This window comes from Schistocerca cancellata, chromosome 1, assembly GCF_023864275.1.
Source record: "Schistocerca cancellata isolate TAMUIC-IGC-003103 chromosome 1, iqSchCanc2.1, whole genome shotgun sequence".
In the NCBI taxonomy this organism is placed as follows: Eukaryota; Metazoa; Arthropoda; class Insecta; order Orthoptera; family Acrididae; genus Schistocerca; species Schistocerca cancellata.
The window spans coordinates 593,191,598-593,209,603 of NC_064626.1; the positions used below are offsets into that span (position 1 = coordinate 593,191,598).

General features: G+C 43.9%; 1 protein-coding gene across 1 annotated transcript in view; it reads left to right on the forward strand.

The window, feature by feature from the left end:
• LOC126088493 (fatty-acid amide hydrolase 2-A-like) overlaps positions 1-18,006 on the forward strand; it is a 250,432-nt gene that overhangs the window by 147,135 nt on the left and 85,291 nt on the right. The window contains exon 6 of the mRNA XM_049906673.1: positions 14,355-14,512. Coding sequence (XP_049762630.1) covers positions 14,355-14,512 — 158 coding nt within the window. The remainder of the gene's footprint in view (positions 1-14,354; positions 14,513-18,006) is intronic.

The following is an 18,006-nucleotide window of genomic DNA, read 5'->3' on the forward strand; positions in this document are numbered from 1 at the left end:
AATTAAATTTTTGGCACAAAGATGAAACATCAAACCCTTTTAACTTGGACTATGTCCGTTGTTTCATACCACAGATGTGCTCTCATATGAGCCAGAATGAATAAGCGTCGTAGAAACATGGACAACAATAATTTTCACGTTATGGAGCACACCGAACAATTGCTGCATTTCTGAGTTGCTATCGTATCACTGTATCCTGAACGCAATAGCATTGATCTAGAGCCAAATTACTGGATTTGTCTCGAGAAATAACAAGACATTAAGCTTCCAGATGTATTGGACCTAATGTGTAAAGCTTTGTCACTCGTCGCAGCCGAACACGGGCAGGATGCAGAATAGCACGTCATAAAAGAGGAGGAGATAATGTGGAACTTGGCTGGCTCCGGGGAATCTGTTGCTGATCGCCTCGTTGTCAACTTAGCAGAGTACAGTTCCAGTACTGACGTGTATTATATGGATGGAGCTCTGAGATTACCAGACGACTGACTGTAAGCCATCAGTAGATTCAATATTTAACTATAAGTTGAAATCTCTGCCATAGGTTTTATGTCACACATAGGTCACGCAGAAAAATTACCCTGTGTTTATGTTGTTAGCAATTTTCATGACTCTTGTTTTTAATTACAATACTATGTTATCAAAGAAGGAGAGCGTGTTCGGCCCCTCCCACCGGAGGTTCGAGTCCTCCCTCTGGCATGGGTGTGTGTGTTGTTCTTAGCATAAGTTAGTTTAAGTAGTGTGTAAGTCTAGGGACCGATGTCCCAAGCAGTTTGGTCCCTTAGAAATTGACACACATCTAAACAGTTTTTTGGAGAGCATGTTATGTTTTCCGTCTGGTCCCTAAGGAGTGTATTGTCGGAGTTTTGCCACTATATCATTCTATGTAAAACTTAAATAAGATTCGAAGCTGTAGCTATTGTTTCTCTGTTCGTATCATTTTGCTTCTTAATTACAAAAGTTACAGGCGGCGATAAAGCTGTTGTCCCATTCATCGCTGAGTCGGTGTCCTCGTAACGCACAGCATAAAACGCATCCTTATTATCATATTTGGCTGTACTAGAGACATCTTGGCTTCCGTTCAATGTGAAACGAAATTCAATGAGATTCTAGTAAACACGGAAGCATGCGAAGTGTAATGTTGACATCAGATTTATTCTTACGATAAACTCAATACTGCGCTGCAGCTCCTGCTGTCGAAGAATACCGTCGGCGCTTTCCCACATATCGAGTTCCTGATCGTAGAGTGTTTACCAGAGTTCTCATTGCGTTATTCTTCCAAGTACCTATTTATCTTCTAATCGTGTAGTTCAAAACCTTAGCAGAAACGGCAACAAATTGTTGAATGGTACAAGGTAGTGACGTGTACGATAATGCTTGGAGATTAATTTGTTAAAAATAAGTTTTTTTCTATTGATACTTCGTAAAATCCAGTTTGCAAGGTTTACTTACTGCTGCACAAGTGTTCATGTGTGAACCTGACAATGTATTCAATAATACAGAAAATAAATAACAATGTTCATCAAACGTGTTCTACCTCGAAAGCAATTCGGAGTAGGACAAATGTCCGTATGAAGTTATTGTGCAGCAAATGATCATTCATGTCGTAGCCCTGAATACTGACCATTACGTCTCATACCCCCTCTGTAACAACAGGTGACGCTGCTTTATCATTTCGCTTGCTGCGAGAAAATGACTGACGCGGCGATCTCTAATGCTGAAACAGAATATACACTCCTGGAAATTGAAATAAGAACACCGTGAATTCATTGTCCCAGGAAGGGGAAACTTTATTGACACATTCCTGGGGTCAGATACATCACATGATCACACTGACAGAACCACAGGCACATAGACACAGGCAACAGAGCATGCACAATGTCGGCACTAGTACAGTGTATATCCACCTTTCGCAGCAATGCAGGCTGCTATTCTCCCATGGAGACGATCGTAGAGATGCTGGATGTAGTCCTGCGGAACGGCTTGCCATGCCATTTCCACCTGGCGCCTCAGTTGGACCAGCGTTCGTGCTGGACGTGCAGACCGCGTGAGACGACGCTTCATCCAGTCCCAAACATGCTCAATGGGGGACAGATCCTGAGATCTTGCTGGCCAGGGTAGTTGACTTACACCTTCTAGAGCACGTTGGGTGGCACGGGATACATGCGGACGTGCATTGTCCTGTTGGAACAGCAAGTTCCCTTGCCGGTCTAGGAATGGTAGAACGATGGGTTCGATGACGGTTTGGATGTACCGTGCACTATTCAGTGTCCCCTCGACGATCACCATTGGTGTACGGCCAGGGTAGGAGATCGCTCCCCACACCATGATGCCGGGTGTTGGCCCTGTGTGCCTCGGTCGTATGCAGTCCTGATTGTGGCGCTCACCTGCACGGCGCCAAACACGCATACGACCATCATTGGCACCAAGGCAGAAGCGACTGTCATCGCTGAAGACGACACGTCTCCATTCGTCCCTCCATTCACGCCTGTGGCGACACCACTGGAGGCGGGCTGCACGATGTTGGGGCGTGAGCGGAAGACGGCCTAACGGTGTGCGGGACCGTAGCCCAGCTTCATGGAGACGGTTGCGAATGGTCCTCGCCGATACCCCAGGAGCAACAGTGTCCCTAATTTGCTGGGAAGTGGCGGTGCGGTCCCCTACGGCACTGCGTAGGATCCTACGGTCTTGGCGTGCATCCGTGCGTCGCTGCGGTCCGGTCCCAGGTCGATGGGCACGTGCACCTTCCGCCGACCACTGACGACAACATCGATGTACTGTGGAGACCTCACGCCCCACGTGTTGAGCAATTCGGCGGTACGTCCACCCGGCCTCCCGCATGCCCACTATACGCCCTCGCTCAAAGTCCGTCAACTGCACATACGGTTCACGTCCACGCTGTCGCGGCATGCTACCAGTGTTAAAGACTGCGATGGAGCTCCGTATGCCACGGCAAACTGGCTGACACTGACGGCGGCGGTGCACAAATGCTGCGCAGCTAGCGCCATTCGACGGCCAACACCGCGGTTCCTGGTGTGTCCGCTGTGCCGTGCGTGTGATCATTGCTTGTACAGTCCTCTCGCAGTGTCCGGAGCAAGTATGGTGGGTCTGACACACCGGTGTCAATGTGTTTTTTTTTCCATTTCCAGGAGTGTATTTACTTGCGAGCGTAGCTTTCCGAGACCGTCGTCATATTGTTTTATAGACGACCTTTTCATGTACTGTTGCTAGTGGCGTACATCAGAATGCCGTATATACTAATGGGCCAGTAGTGCGTCCGGATCTTATACAAAGTATCCCCTTCATGCTCCTAGAGTCCGTCTCTCCGGAAAAATAAAATTATTTTCATTGGACGGTGGGAGTGTGGAGTCAGGAGCTGATTACTGTATCGACAGTTTTTTCTATTTTAATTTCTGTTGACTGGTACTGGCGAATGGGGTGCAAGTCTACAGTGACACAGCTATTAGCAGTAGCTCGCCTGCGGCAACATGTATGAAGCATGCTGATGTTGTTGTCTTCAGTTCAAAGACTGCCTTGATAAAGCTTTCCACTCTAGTCTGTCCTGTGAAAGCTGCTTCAACCTACATCCATTTGAACTTACTTAATGTGTTCATGCTTACTTCTCTATTTTTGCCCCCGAACTTCGCTCCATTACCAAATTGAGAATTCCTTGATTCCTCATAATACATCCTATCAGATGATCCCTTGCTTTTGTCAAGTAGCACTATATGTATTTCCTCCTCAATTTTATTCAGTCCCTGCTAATTAATTACCGAATCTACCTATCTAATCTTGAGCATTCATCTACACCGCCACATTTCTAAAGCTACTATTCTATTTTTGTCCGAACTGCTTATGATCCACGTTTCATAGCTGTACAAGGCCGCAACCCAACAAATCCTTTCAGAAAAAATTTCCTAACGCTGAAATTTATATTGGATGTTGACAGATTCCTCTTTTTAGCAAATTCTTCCGTTGCTATTAACGGTCTGCATTCTATGTCCTCCCTACTTCGACAATCGTCAGTTATTTTTCTGCCCAAATAGCAAAACGTAATGACTGCTTTTATTGTCTCATTTCGTAATGTAATTCTGATAGCATCACCTAATATAATTCTGCTTTATTCCATTACCCTTCTTTTACTTCTGTTGATGCTCATTTTATAATCTTTTTCAAGACACATCTGTTCCTTTCAATTGCTCTTCCAAACTCCTTTGCACTCTCCGACAGAATTACAATGCCACAGGCAAACTTCGAATTTTATTTCTGCTCCATGACCTTTAATTCCCCTTCCATTTTCCTCCTTGGTTTCCTTTACTGCTTGCTCAATGTATAGACTCAATAACATAGGAGATAGGCTACAATCCTGTCTCGGTCCCTTTTCAACCACTGCTTTCCTTTCATCTCCTTCGACTCTTTTCCTGCACCGTGGTCTCTGCACAAGCAGAAAATAATCTTTCCTTCCCTTATTTTATCGCTACTACCTTCAAAATTCAAGGAGTGTGTTTCAATCTACATTGTCTAAAGCTTTTTCAAAATTTACAAGTCTTACAAACATAGATTTGTCTCTCTTCAAACTATCGTGTAAGATAAGCCGTATAATCAGTATTTCCTCGCGTGTTACGACATTTCTCCAGCACGCAAACTCATCTTCTCCGAGGTCGGCTTCTACCAGTTTATTCAAATTTCTGTAAATAACTCGGGGTAGTATTTTGTAACCAGTTCGGTAATATTCACATTCGTCAACACCTGCTTTCTCTGGAATTTGAATTATTACATTCTTCTGAACATTGAGGATACTTCGCCTGTCACAAGTATCTTGCACACCAGATGCAATAATTTTGCCCTGTCTGTCTCTACCAAGAATTTCGATAATTCTGAGTAAACTCGTCTACTCCAGGGGCCTTGTTTCGACTTAGGTCTTTCAGTCGTCTGTCAAATTCTTCTGAAATATAGTATCTCCCATCTCATCTTCGTCTACTTGCTCTTCCATTTCTATAACATTATCTTCAAGTTCATTTCTCTTGTAGAATCCCTCTATGCATTCCTTCCACCTTTCGGCTTTTCCTTCTTTGCTTGGAACTGGCTTGTCTTCTGAGATCTGGACATTCATCCATGTGCTTCTCTTTTCTCCAAAGGTCTCTTTCATCTTTGTATGTACAGTATTGTATGTTAACTGGGGACGGAGAACGACGGAGAGGCTCCGTCCCCGCCGCAGCCGCAGTGCTCCAGAACCCCACGACGACTACAGCAGTCCACTTCACCCCTCCGCCGCCCCATACCGAACCCAGGGTTATTGTGCGGTTCGGCCCCCGGTGGACCCCCAGGGAACGTCTCGCACCAGACTAGTGTAACCCCTATGTTTGCGTGGTAGAGTAATGGTAGTGTACGCATACGTGGAGAACTTGTTTGCGCAGCAATCGCCGACATAGTGTAACTGAGGCGGAATAAGGGGAACCAGCCCGCATTCACCGAGGCAGATGGAAAACCGCTTAAAAACCATCCACAGACTGGCCGGTTCACCGGACCTCGACACAAATCCGCCGGGCGGATTCGTGCCGGGGACCAGGCGCTCCTTCCCGCCCGGAAAGCAGTGCGTTAGACCGCACGGCCAGCCGGACGGGCCCCTCTGTCATCTTACTGTAGCCGGTATCTATATTTCCCATAGTTATACGTTTCTGCAGCATTGCATTTGTCCTCTAGAGATTCTTGCTTAGCCATTTCCAGTTTCGGTTAGTCACACTTTTTAGACGTCTGTATTCCGTTTCGCCTGCTTCATTTGCTGCAGTTTTAAATTTACATTTTGAAATAAAACGCATTATGAACACGTGGTTGTGTTGGTACAGATGAAAGGAAACATAGTTTCTGGCCTATTACCGCAAAATGCCACTGTACAGCGCTAGTTTTTGTTTATGCCACGACATAGCTCGTGTTGCGTTGCGTCTTAGAGTAAACAAAATAAAAGACTTCATCTAGAAAGTCGCTGTTGAGCTTAACACCAGCAGCAGTGACGTACAGAAGAAACTGAGGTCTCTGTATAGGTAATCTGTCAATTTCTCTTCGAAGCGGAACTGATTTTATAGAAGAGAAAGGACAAATAATCAGTGAGCACGGATATGGCTGGGATATCAACAACAAAAGCAGATTCCCCCGTCACACACCTTAGTACCGATTGTGACATTACTGACAAAAACGTGGTTGTTACTGATAATGAAGATTTCTTGATTATTATATATTACTGTATACTTATAAGTATTTCAGTATACAATAAGCATATGCTATGATGTTATTTACATACGATAATTAAATTATTTTTGCATATTCCTTCAACCAGTGATTACACAAACTCAGAAAGTATTTGACATAGCGCTACCTATGAAATATGGTTTAAACATCCAACGTTTTGAAAAGACTGTCCTATTGCCAAAAACTGAAGGTTAACAGCAAGTATTTCCGTCAAAGGAATGTTTCTTTTATCAAATTTGTGCCTCAGTTTGAAAGAAATGGCTCTTTCAAATATGTTAAACTTTCAAAACAGGAGGGTGAAACCCTAGCGAAGTCAGCGAAAGTAACGCCGTCTTCCACATTCAGATCTCGCGGCATGTTATTCCCGCCACGTAATCTATAGTGTGTTTTCGTCCAACACCATATCTACGCCTTCGTCTTTGTCGGCTTGTGTTATCGAGTATTGTTAATGCAGCACCACATGCCATTAATTCATGCCATTCGCTTGACATAGCATTGTTCATGAAGTGAATACGTGAAACGTAAAATATTTCCCGCCATCTTCAGTCGATGCGAACACACACACAGAAGTGTCTGTCTCTAGTATGGACGTGGACGATCGGAGCGAATACAGTTACAAACATGTTGTGAACATGATCAGAAACAATGCTGAGAACAGTAACGTATTCACAAACTCAGAGAAAACGGGACTTCACGAATTGAGTTGTTTCGGCCACCGCCGAGCATATTGGGAATCAAATGCTGCGTCGCTATAATGACCTGTCCACATTCACCGACACCAGACAATGTGAATTTATATTCAGACTACTATCAGTAAATGTATCATTTCGAACCTCCCCAATAGAACTCAGTGAGATTCTTCACAAACTTTCTGTATGAGGGGGATGAATTTACACATGTAAACGGTGACATGCAGCAGGACGAAATGCTGGTCTGCAGAATAACATGCCAACGGCAGTGGGTTGGGTTGGTTCACACCCAATCTGCATATTTGCCAGCTGTCCCGCTCCCCAATGGAATCACCCATGCCTTCATGCATAGTCCAGATTTGCCGATGCCCACTCCTGTGACCTCATAGGACCAACTGCCCTATGGCAGGAAATTCAAAAACAGCCCAACGTTGCTGCGGGGTTTTCCTCCACTCATATGACGTCACTGTGGAAGTAAGCAGTTGTCCTAAATGTAAAAGGGTGGAAAATTAAAAAAAAAAAAAAAACAAGATGGAGCATTGTCCTGTTGGTGTGAAATTCAAAAAGTCCAACGTTGTGATCCAAGATCGCAGTCTGGGAATACGAGCACTGCCCTACGATGTCAGAATCCATGATGGCAATTCAAGATGGAAGACCTGGGGAAACGGGAAGCCTGCATAGATGTCAAATTTCCCCAGCGCTATGACATCAGAATCCAATATGGTAAATATGAGGGATATGGGCACAGTCTGCGTAGTTAGCAGGTTGCTTGTGCTAGTTATATATTCAGATCCTAAGTTTGGAATGGTAGGAAATTTAAAAGTCGTTGTTTTTCCTCACTCCTGTGACGTTAAAATTAACTTGTCCGAAGTCCAGTTCCCAAAATTAAATTTTCACTCTGCAGTGGTGTGTGCGCTGATATGAAACTTCCTGGCAGATTAAAAATGTTTGCCAGACCGCGACTGGGACTCGGGACCTTTGTCTTTTTTTTAAAATTCCAGTTTGAAGTTGAAACAATTCCCATCATCCATAAGACATCACAGTTTAAACAGTTTCCCATTCCCAATCATCTGACGCCACAGGTCGACACATTAACTTTGAAACCAAATTCTCCTGTGTTTAAAACGTTGGGATATTAAAAATAAATCCATCTGTTGTAAATTTAAAGTGGTGGGCTGGTCATAAATTCGCTCGTCCTAAGTTTAAAACGGGTAGAAATTCTCAAAAAGTCACTTACCCTAAGTTTAAAAAGATGGGAAGCCTACTTGTTGTCAGAACTATAAGGAACTTATTCTAAGTTCAAAACTGTATAACTCACTGACGCAACCTCTACGGTTGTCAAATGCACTATTGTGTAGTAGCATAGGAATGGTTTTCACTTGCGTTTTATTTGTTTAAGCGCACTGTTCATATCCACTTGCAGAAATCACACCACATTTCATCAGTCAACAGTCACTTCACACCATGCTGCCACCGTCACACTTTGCAGACAGTCACACCTTGCTGATGGCTCGTGGTCAATTTCACACTATGAGTAGCTGACACAAACTGCTGTTTCGTCTCCGGTCATGGCAGCATGCTTTCACTCATACATGTCAGAGCTTGCAGAACACGTATGATGAACCACCCACTGGGATGCCACGTCATCTACATGGGCATGCCGGAAATTAATGCCGCCAAATTTATTCTGTTGTCAATATCGGTTGAGATATTACACGTCATCTATAGCATGTAACATGGCGGTGTGTAACGTAAATATGTCGCTGCGTAACAGTGTGCTGTAATCGAGTTTCCGAAAGCAAAAATTCGAAGAGCTTCTCCGCACTTGCAGCATGACAGTACCAGACCACACACGAGTGCTGCAACATCTGCAACTATCCGATGCCTTCGGTTCCCTGTCATCGGTCATCCTCCATACAATCCCAACTTGGTCCCATCCTATCTTCATCTGTTTCAGAAGCTTAAAGAACACCTTCGATGACTTCACTTTCATAGTAATGAAGCACTGCAAGCAGAGGTGAGGATGTGGCCCCGCCAACAAAGTCAAACATGCTACAGTGGCGGTAACAGCAAAGTGGTCTCTCGTTGGGAGAAATATGTTCGTCACCAGCGTAATTTTGTTGAGAAATAAAAAGCTGGCCAGCTGCGAGTAGGACTCGCGCACTGAGGGTTCCGTACAAACTTAATTGTGTATCCATGCCGGGAATCGGGGATACTTACGATGTGTGCCTGCTATCCACATTTGTCCTGGCAAGATGTCGGTCCCAGGGACTCCAATACTTTCGAGAATATTTCAGTTTTAAGTTCGAAGTAGGATAACAAATGATACACACACACACGCACTCACTGGTCATACCGGACTCGGGAGTCCATTACCGCAGTAACATATTTTCGCCATCTGTCCCTGTCTTGGGCTATTTCCTTCCATTCACCTTCAATACCTAGGCTCCTCAAATCAGCCTTCACATTGTCCTCCCATCTACGCCTCGGTCTCCCCACAGGACGTTTTCCTTCTAGGTGCCCTACCAGTACTCTGCGCGCTGCCCTGCCCTCATCCATTCGAGCTACGTGACCCGCCCATCGCAGACTACGTGATTTAATAATACTGATTATGCCAGGGCTTGAATAGAGTTCGGGAACCTCTTCGTTATGCAGTTTTCGCCACTCTCCTCTAATGTCATTCCTTTTTGGTCCGAAAATTTTCCTCAAAATTTTGTTTTCAGATACTCGAAACGGCTTTTCATTTTGCACAGTAAGACCATGTCTCACACCCATGCAGCATAACTGGTAGAATAATAGTTTTGTATATTCTAATCTTTAAATTCCTACACAATATCCGTGATGAAAGTAATCTATTCAGTGAGAAGTAGCACGCATTTCCCGCCCGTAATCTCTTCTTCAGTTCGGATTCAATCTCATTTCTCGAAGTGATGTCCACGCCTAGATACTTAAATGTGCTCACTTTTTCAAACTGCATGTCTCCAACTCTTAACATTTCCTGATCTACTGCTGTTGGCATTCTAGTAGTAACCAGGTATTTAGTTTTGTCTTCACTTATCCTTAGACCTACATCTTCACTAGCCTTGATTAACGCATTCACATTTGCTGTTACAGATTCTTTCCTATCGCTAATGATATTTAGATCATCTGCATACCCTAATATCTTAATACACTCCTGGAAATGGAAAAAAGAACACATTGACACCGGTGTGTCAGACCCACCATACTTGCTCCGGACACTGCGAGAGGGCTGTACAAGCAATGATCACACGCACGGCACAGCGGACACACCAGGAACCGCGGTGTTGGCCGTCGAATGGCGCTAGCTGCGCAGCATTTGTGCACCGCCGCCGTCAGTGTCAGCCAGTTTGCCGTGGCATACGGAGCTCCATCGCAGTCTTTAACACTGGTAGCATGCCGTGACAGCGTGGACGTGAACCGTATGTGCAGTTGACGGACTTTGAGCGAGGGCGTATAGTGGGCATGTATAGTGGGCATGCGGGAGGCCGGGTGGACGTACCGCCGAATTGCGTGAGGTCTCCACAGTACATCGATGTTGTCGCCAGTGGTCGGCGGAAGGTGCACGTGCCCATCGACCTGGTACCGGACCGCAGCGACGCACGGATGCACGCCAAGACCGTAGGATCCTACGCAGTGCCGTAGGGGACCGCACCGCCACTTCCCAGCAAATTAGGGACACTGTTGCTCCTGGGGTATCGGCGAGGACCATTCGCAACCGTCTCCATGAAGCGGGGCTACGGTGCCGCACACCGTTAGGCCGTCTTCCGCTCACGCCCCAACATCGTGCAGCCCGCCTCCAGTGGTGTCGCGACAGGCGTGAATGGAGGGACGAATGGAGACGTGTCGTCTTCAGCGATGAGAGTCGCTTCTGCCTTGGTGCCAATGATGGTCGTATGCGTGTTTGGCGCCGTGCAGGTGAGCGCCACAATCAGGACTGCATACGACCGAGGCACACAGGGCCAACACCCGGCATCATGGTGTGGGGAGCGATCTCCTACACTGGCCGTACACCACTGGTGATCGTCGAGGGGACACTGAATAGTGCACGGTACATCCAAACCGTCATCGAACCCATCGTTGTACCATTCCTAGACCGGCAAGGGAACTTGCTGTTCCAACAGGACAATGCACGTCCGCATGTATCCCGTGCCACCCAATGTGCTCTAGAAGGTGTAAGTCAACTACCCTGGCCAGCAAGATCTCCGGATCTGTCCCCCATTGAGTATGTTTGGGACTGGATGAAGCGTCGTCTCACGCGGTCTGCACGTCCAGCACGAACGCTGGTCCAACTGAGGCGCCAGGTGGAAATGGCATGGCAAGCCGTTCCACAGGACTACATCCAGCATCTCTACGATCGTCTCCATGGGAGAATAGCAGCCTGCATTGCTGCGAAAGGTGGATATACACTGTACTAGTGCCGACATTGTGCATGCTCTGTTGCCTGTGTCTATGTGCCTGTGGTTCTGTCAGTGTGATCATGTGATGTATCTGACCCCAGGAATGTGTCAATAAAGTTTCCCCTTCCTGGGACAATGAATTCACGGTGTTCTTATTTCAATTTCCAGGAGTGTATTAGGTATTCTGTGTGCGTATTGTGGTTGTATGTCATTGTGAACCATGTTTTGTTCTCCGTTTCTTTCTCACTTTGTGATGTTCCTGTTCTTGCATTTTGTTTGTTTGCTTGTCTGGGATTCTGTCCGTCTTTTGGTGACAGCTAGGTGGTAGTTCTTATCTGTTCTCGATTTTTATGTTCAACTTTGTTACCAAGTTTTCTTTGCACTCAGTTTTAGTGGCTATTGTATTATGGTATTAATTTCTTTTTGGTAGTTATCTATTTCTAGTGGTGCTGTGTGTAGTCTGTGGAACAAATATTTAAGTGCTGCCTGTTTTTGAAAATTCGGGTGTTGTGATGTCTCATGTATGACAGTGTGTTGTTCTGGGTTTTCGGTATATGTCAAATGTATGCTGGCTGTTTTGAATCTTTATGGCTAGCTCTAAGAAACTTTAATGCTTATTTTGCTCTTTCTCTAGTGCAAAATGTATTTTATGTGAACAGAATTTATGTGTGTGTGTAACTGATCAATTATACTACTTGATTCATCTATCCGGCACAGGTTGCCATCCATATTTCTAATCCGGTATAGGATATTGTACCTTTAAGTTCTTCATTTGTTTGCCCATATTGTCCTTAGTTGCTTTACAATTTCTGAGGGTATTTTCGTTCTGTCGTTGCACCTACAAGAAATTTTTTGGTTGTTGCAACGACTGAACGGAACTATCCTCAGGAAGATGTACGTATTTGGCAGTATTTTGTTGCCTTAAAAATACCCTGTTCTACGTGGTTCATAAATATGTTTGCTATCGTTACAGACAATAGGAATCCATTGGTAATCCTTCACTTTGTAAACAAAGTCCACTTCTGAACTGGAAATAGTTGTTTTGTGTTATTAGCTTCAGCAGTTTGACTGTATCTTTGATGTATGCATATGGAAGTGTACTGTGTGTCTTAAGATTTTGTTCCATAATGTGTGGTGTTTGTTGTAGTAGTATCCTCTTGTAATTTGTAGTTTTCTGATAAGATTTTCAACCTGTATGTTGCTAGTGGGCATGTGGGAGCATATCTGTAACTCACAATGGCTCCGTCGGGGAGGTCTGTCTCGTGTTGCTTTGGTTAACATCGGAAGGATGGGACACTGGGATTTGTAATAGTTTTCTTTTTTTCATTGTCTCCTAGTGTATTTTCAGTGTCTGTCAGAGCGCTTCTCAACTTTGTTTGGAATCTGTTAGTTGAATCTGATTTTCGTTTTGTAATTTTATTTATTGTGAAGAACTCTTGTGTTTTACTGATATATTGCTCCTTATCCATGAGAACCACTGTGTTTCCTTTATCTGCCATTGTAATGATGGTGTGTTTCTGCAGTTTCTTTTTAAGTTTTGTCAGTGTTATGAAATCTGTATTGTTTTGATTTCCTATGTTTTTCTGCACTTGTGTTATTATCTTTTTGATTTCATTACCGACTAGCTCTTTCGTCAGACCAACGTTTGTCTCATTTTTTCTATTTTCCTGCATGAGAAAGCTTTCTGATTTAACTACAAGGATTTGTATGTATTTTTCGTCTATTTGTGTGCTGACGATTTGTTTCGGTCTTTTTTCGAGCAATTGTATTTCTTTTGTATCCAAAACAGTGTCGGTGAGGTTGGCCCGTCTTGGATAGAAGTGATGTTTTGCATTAGACTGGATATCATTCGTGGCTGTGTTAGGTATTTGTTTAGCTTGTAAAATTGCACTCTTTCTTCTGTGGATCTTTCATTTTTTCCATCACTGTAGATGTACGGTTTTCAATGTTGCTAATGAAATGGGGTGAAACAATGGCATTATACAGAAATTTCGTAAGATTAAAATGTGCGTTATATAGGTCCCCATGTAAGGTTTGCTCTTTGTCATAGGGAGACTTGATTTTGTTGCTCAGCCAAATTTTTTGTGCTCTTTGTTTCGTTTTGTGTGCACTGGCGGAACTATTTTGAACCTGTATGTTAATATATTTAGGTATTATATTATTTGATCTGCAGTTGTTGTTAAGCTTTATATATTCGATAGTTTTATGCAGGTTGAGATGTATCCTTCTAAACTTCTTGTGAGGGCTACTTGGAAATGCCTGACAAGATGTCCATACTACGTTCATTTGCATGGCCATTTTCCGCAGCAGCTGTTGAAATCGATTATTATTAGTTTCTCCGTCTTAAGCTTACTGCAATTTAATTAAAGAGCAGACAACCTTATAGGGCAACCACAACTGTGAGCAATCATCTTGAGTATTAATAAACCGCTTCTGCTGTATTTAGTCCTTTATTTTCTTGATCACTACTGGTTTCGCGGCACTAAAAGCCACACATTCAGGTGAACAAATAACTAGACATGAGAGCTAAAAGTTCGGAAATTGTAACCAACATGTGTTATTCGTCAGGAGCCGCCTGTTCGCGATTGCATATAGACCACAGAATCGGATCTAGCCACCCTATTGGAATCCGGCTGTTTTATTCCATGACATACCGCCTTTTAGCGGTGTTCTGTTGTGACAGACAACGAATGTTTTAGTTATATGTTCACCTGAAGGTATGGCTTTTAGTGCCATAAAACCGGTAGTGATCTGAAAATAACGGACTAGATACAGCCGAATCGGTTTATTAATACCCCACATTAATTAAAGAGAGTTTCACACGTGCTTAACGGGAAATATTTAACACCCTAACTCATTTGTAAAGTAATCAGAACTCGGAACCTGTTTTATACAAGGGAAACCATTTCTTTAAAGAATTGCGTGTATTCTAATATTCTGCTACGAACGAAGGTGTGCTGTGTGAGGCAGAAGTCGTGGACAGTGTGGACGTGTTGTGCCGCAGGCGTGGTGCCGCACGAGGGCCACATCCCGTCGGGCTCGGACAAGCGCTGGCCGCGCTTCTTCTCGGCGTCGCCCATGTGCCGCTACGCGGGGGACCTGCCCCTCATGCTGCACGTCCTCGCCGGGCCCCTCGCCCCGGACCTGCGTCTCCTGCAGCCGGTAAGGCGCCAACGTCTGCACAATTACGTGTTATCTAATTATTCATTCGTTTTAGTCACATTTCTCGATAACAATAGTAGGGTAGGCCGTTACAGATCACCTTTACGTGTGTGTAAACCTCTGCACAATCAGTGAGTGTGCATTTTTTCCTACACTGAAGGTAAACGTAACATTTTATCGATGTCTGTAGATTCCTACATCTATGACGATGATGATGATGATGATAATGATGATGATCGTTTGGCATTGACGGTCGGGAGTCCCCACCCGGGAAAGTTCGGCCACCGAGTTGCAAGTCTTTCTAGTCGACACCTCTTTGGGCGACTTGAGTTTCAATGGCAATGAAATGAAATGAGGACAACACAACACTCAGTCTCAGTCAGTGGAGATAATCTCCGACCCGGCCAGGAATCTATCCCGGGCCCGCCGCAGACCTCTTAGCTAAAGGACGGACTCCTACGGTTACCACCCATTAATTTCGATGACTACCAACACGCTACTTTTCATGCAGTTTTCATACAGCGTATTTCCCAATTCCGAATAAAATCGATAATATTGTTTCGATTTACCTTTCGCCATACATTGCACAGTGGCTTGTGGAGCATACTTGTAATATTAATGTAGAAGCTGTTTTTAATTGATTTTAATATTATGTGTTTCACCTGTTTTATTGGTTGTATTACAACGATCGTGAGTACAATTACGTATATTAGATTGGTGCATGAGTTAGCAGCGTTTTTGTTTTGCATGTTGGTATCCAGGATGCTGTTAGTTTATTTATCGACTGTCACTTTTTATTTGTATTTCACTGTTGCTCTTGTATTTTACATATTGTAATTTTGTTATCTGACGATAGTGAGTGGTGCTGTGGACGATAGAAAACGGGGCGCCAAGTGGAGAAACCTATACATTTCCGATATGTTCTTTTGTTTGAGCTAAGTAGAAGCGTGACAGCAGCGGAGGCACCCAGAAACATTTGCGACTTGTGTCGGGATAATGCCACTGGACAGAGCACGGCACGAAAACGGTTTTCTTGTTTTAAGGAGGACAGTTTTGACATTAATGACTCTCCATGTTCACGGAGACCGTCTGGGTTTGATGAAGATCGCTTAAATGCATTAATCCACAATTATCAACGTCAGTGTACTCGATAACTGGCAGATGTAATGAAGTTTGATGCTTCCGCCAATAGGAGACATTTTCATACAATCGTGTGTATGAGTACCGCATGCAATAAGCCAAAATCACAAAAATCGGAGGGTAGCCATATCTGCATCTCTACTTGCTTGTCATCAACTGACACGTAAAGGACACCGGTCATTCCTATTCTGTATAGTTACTGGTGGCGAGAAATGACGTCTTTATAATGACGCCGGGAAAAGAAAATAATGATTGAACCCAAACAAAGCAGAAACTCAACGTACAAAGACCTGCGCGAATCCACAAAACATTATGTTATGCATGTGGTGGAACAGCGACGGTGTGATGTACTACGAATTGCTTCCTCGAAGTGTGACCATCACTGCTGAGTGAAACGTCTTGCAGACGCAGTCCGAGAACAACGATCAAGAAGACCGCTTGAAGTGATGGTACTCCACGATAACGTCCGACGGCATTCTGCCAGACTGACAAAAACACTATATCGTAGTTGTATTGGGAAGTCGTTTTCCACCCACCTTATTCACCTGATATTGCACCCTCAGATTTTCACCTTTTCCGCTCTCTATCGAACAACCTTCAAGGAACTTCCTCTCCGGGTGAAAATGCGCTCCTAACATGGCTCTACGACTTCGCCTGAAAACTACCGTACGTGATTTCTACAGTCGCGAAAGCGAAATGTTTCACAGCGGCGACAGACTGCTGTAAAGAGTGAAGGAGAATGTATTATTGATGACTGAAGTCTATATTATGTGTATCTTTTGCATTTATTAAACTTGTGGGAAAACGTAACGAACTTAATGCACGAACCCATTACTACTACTACTACTACTACTACTACTACTATTACTACTTCTACTATTAATTTAAATGGCTCTGAGCACTATGGGACTTAACAGCGGTGGTCATTAATCCCCTAGAACTGGCGACTGGCAATCAAGGCCAGACAAACAGCTCTGCAGAACTTCAAATACTGACCAACTACAGAAAATCTTCATGCCTTCAGATCTGCGACAGCACATGTGAGGCTAGTGGTAAAAGAAATGAAGAGAGTTTCTTGGAAGGAATTTATGACTTCCATTAATCGGTCCACTTTTACTGCATAAATTTGGGACTCAATAAGACGGATTGCAGGCAAGGGCAGTACAAAAAAATGGCTCTGAGCACTTTGGGACTCAACTTCTGAGGTCATTAGTTCTCTAGAACTTAGGGCTAGTTAACCCTAACTAACCTAAGGACATCACACACATCCATGCCCGAGGCAGGATTCGAACCAGCGACCGTAGCAGTCGCGCGGTTCCGGACTGGGCGCCTAGAACCCCTCGGCCACCGTGCCCGGCTTTGATATAAATATTAGCAAGCCCAGTTACTGCTGCCATTATCATTATTCTGTTAAATCAATAACTCCTACGAAAATTTATGTACTGATTCAATTCTAGTAATATGTTCCTACTACAATTACTGTCCATAATGTCTTCCTCCCTCAATTTCGATCATAGTAAAGTAATATATTGACTTGTATCAGTGCACTCATTTCTCCTCACTGTAGTATGAAGTACACACACACTCTATGATTATTCGTTGAATCTAGTTTCTCTGAGTTCTCTGTTCTTTCTGTACCTGATCGACCATCTTGTCAGATCTAGCAATAACTTGATTTATTCACATCGCAAGGAGACGGATCAGAACGGATCACTTGTATTTACATTAAGAAACGTCGATTCTTATTGGATCCGTCTCTTTTCACTGCTCTGTCACTGAGCTAAGCCATCCTGAAGTAACTGCGATTCTTTCTCTTTCCCTGGAAATGTCTACCGGTTTTTCTAGTACAGAAATTCGTGACTTGATCACTGTTCTTTCTCTTATCTAGATAAGTTTTCTCCGTTGATTCATGCTTGAGGATGTTAGCACAGTAGAAAATATGGAACGATAATGCACCGATGCTTTCTACAGAGGAGGTTGCTGACATCTGAGATGATCTTGTCGTGGAAAGGAGGTTAAACCCTAGTTTGCTTCTTTTTTGGTCTTCGTACAGTCCTTTCTCGACGACCACTAGACTATTCCTGAGCGGCCTAACGAACTGACGTATTTTTTATACTAGTAATAATTATAATAACAATAATTACACGAGGCTCAACCGTCTTGCGCAATTCTTTCAATTGAACCACGCTTGTGCGAATTGCATAACCCCAACTATCCCAGTAATCCTACCAGATAAAGGGGGCCTACCGTTAAACGTGTAAACCAAACTACTTATAGTTTCTAGCGGATATTTACATCATTGAGAGATGAAAACTAGGTTGAAGGAAGACTGAAATATTACGTAAACCAGCCGG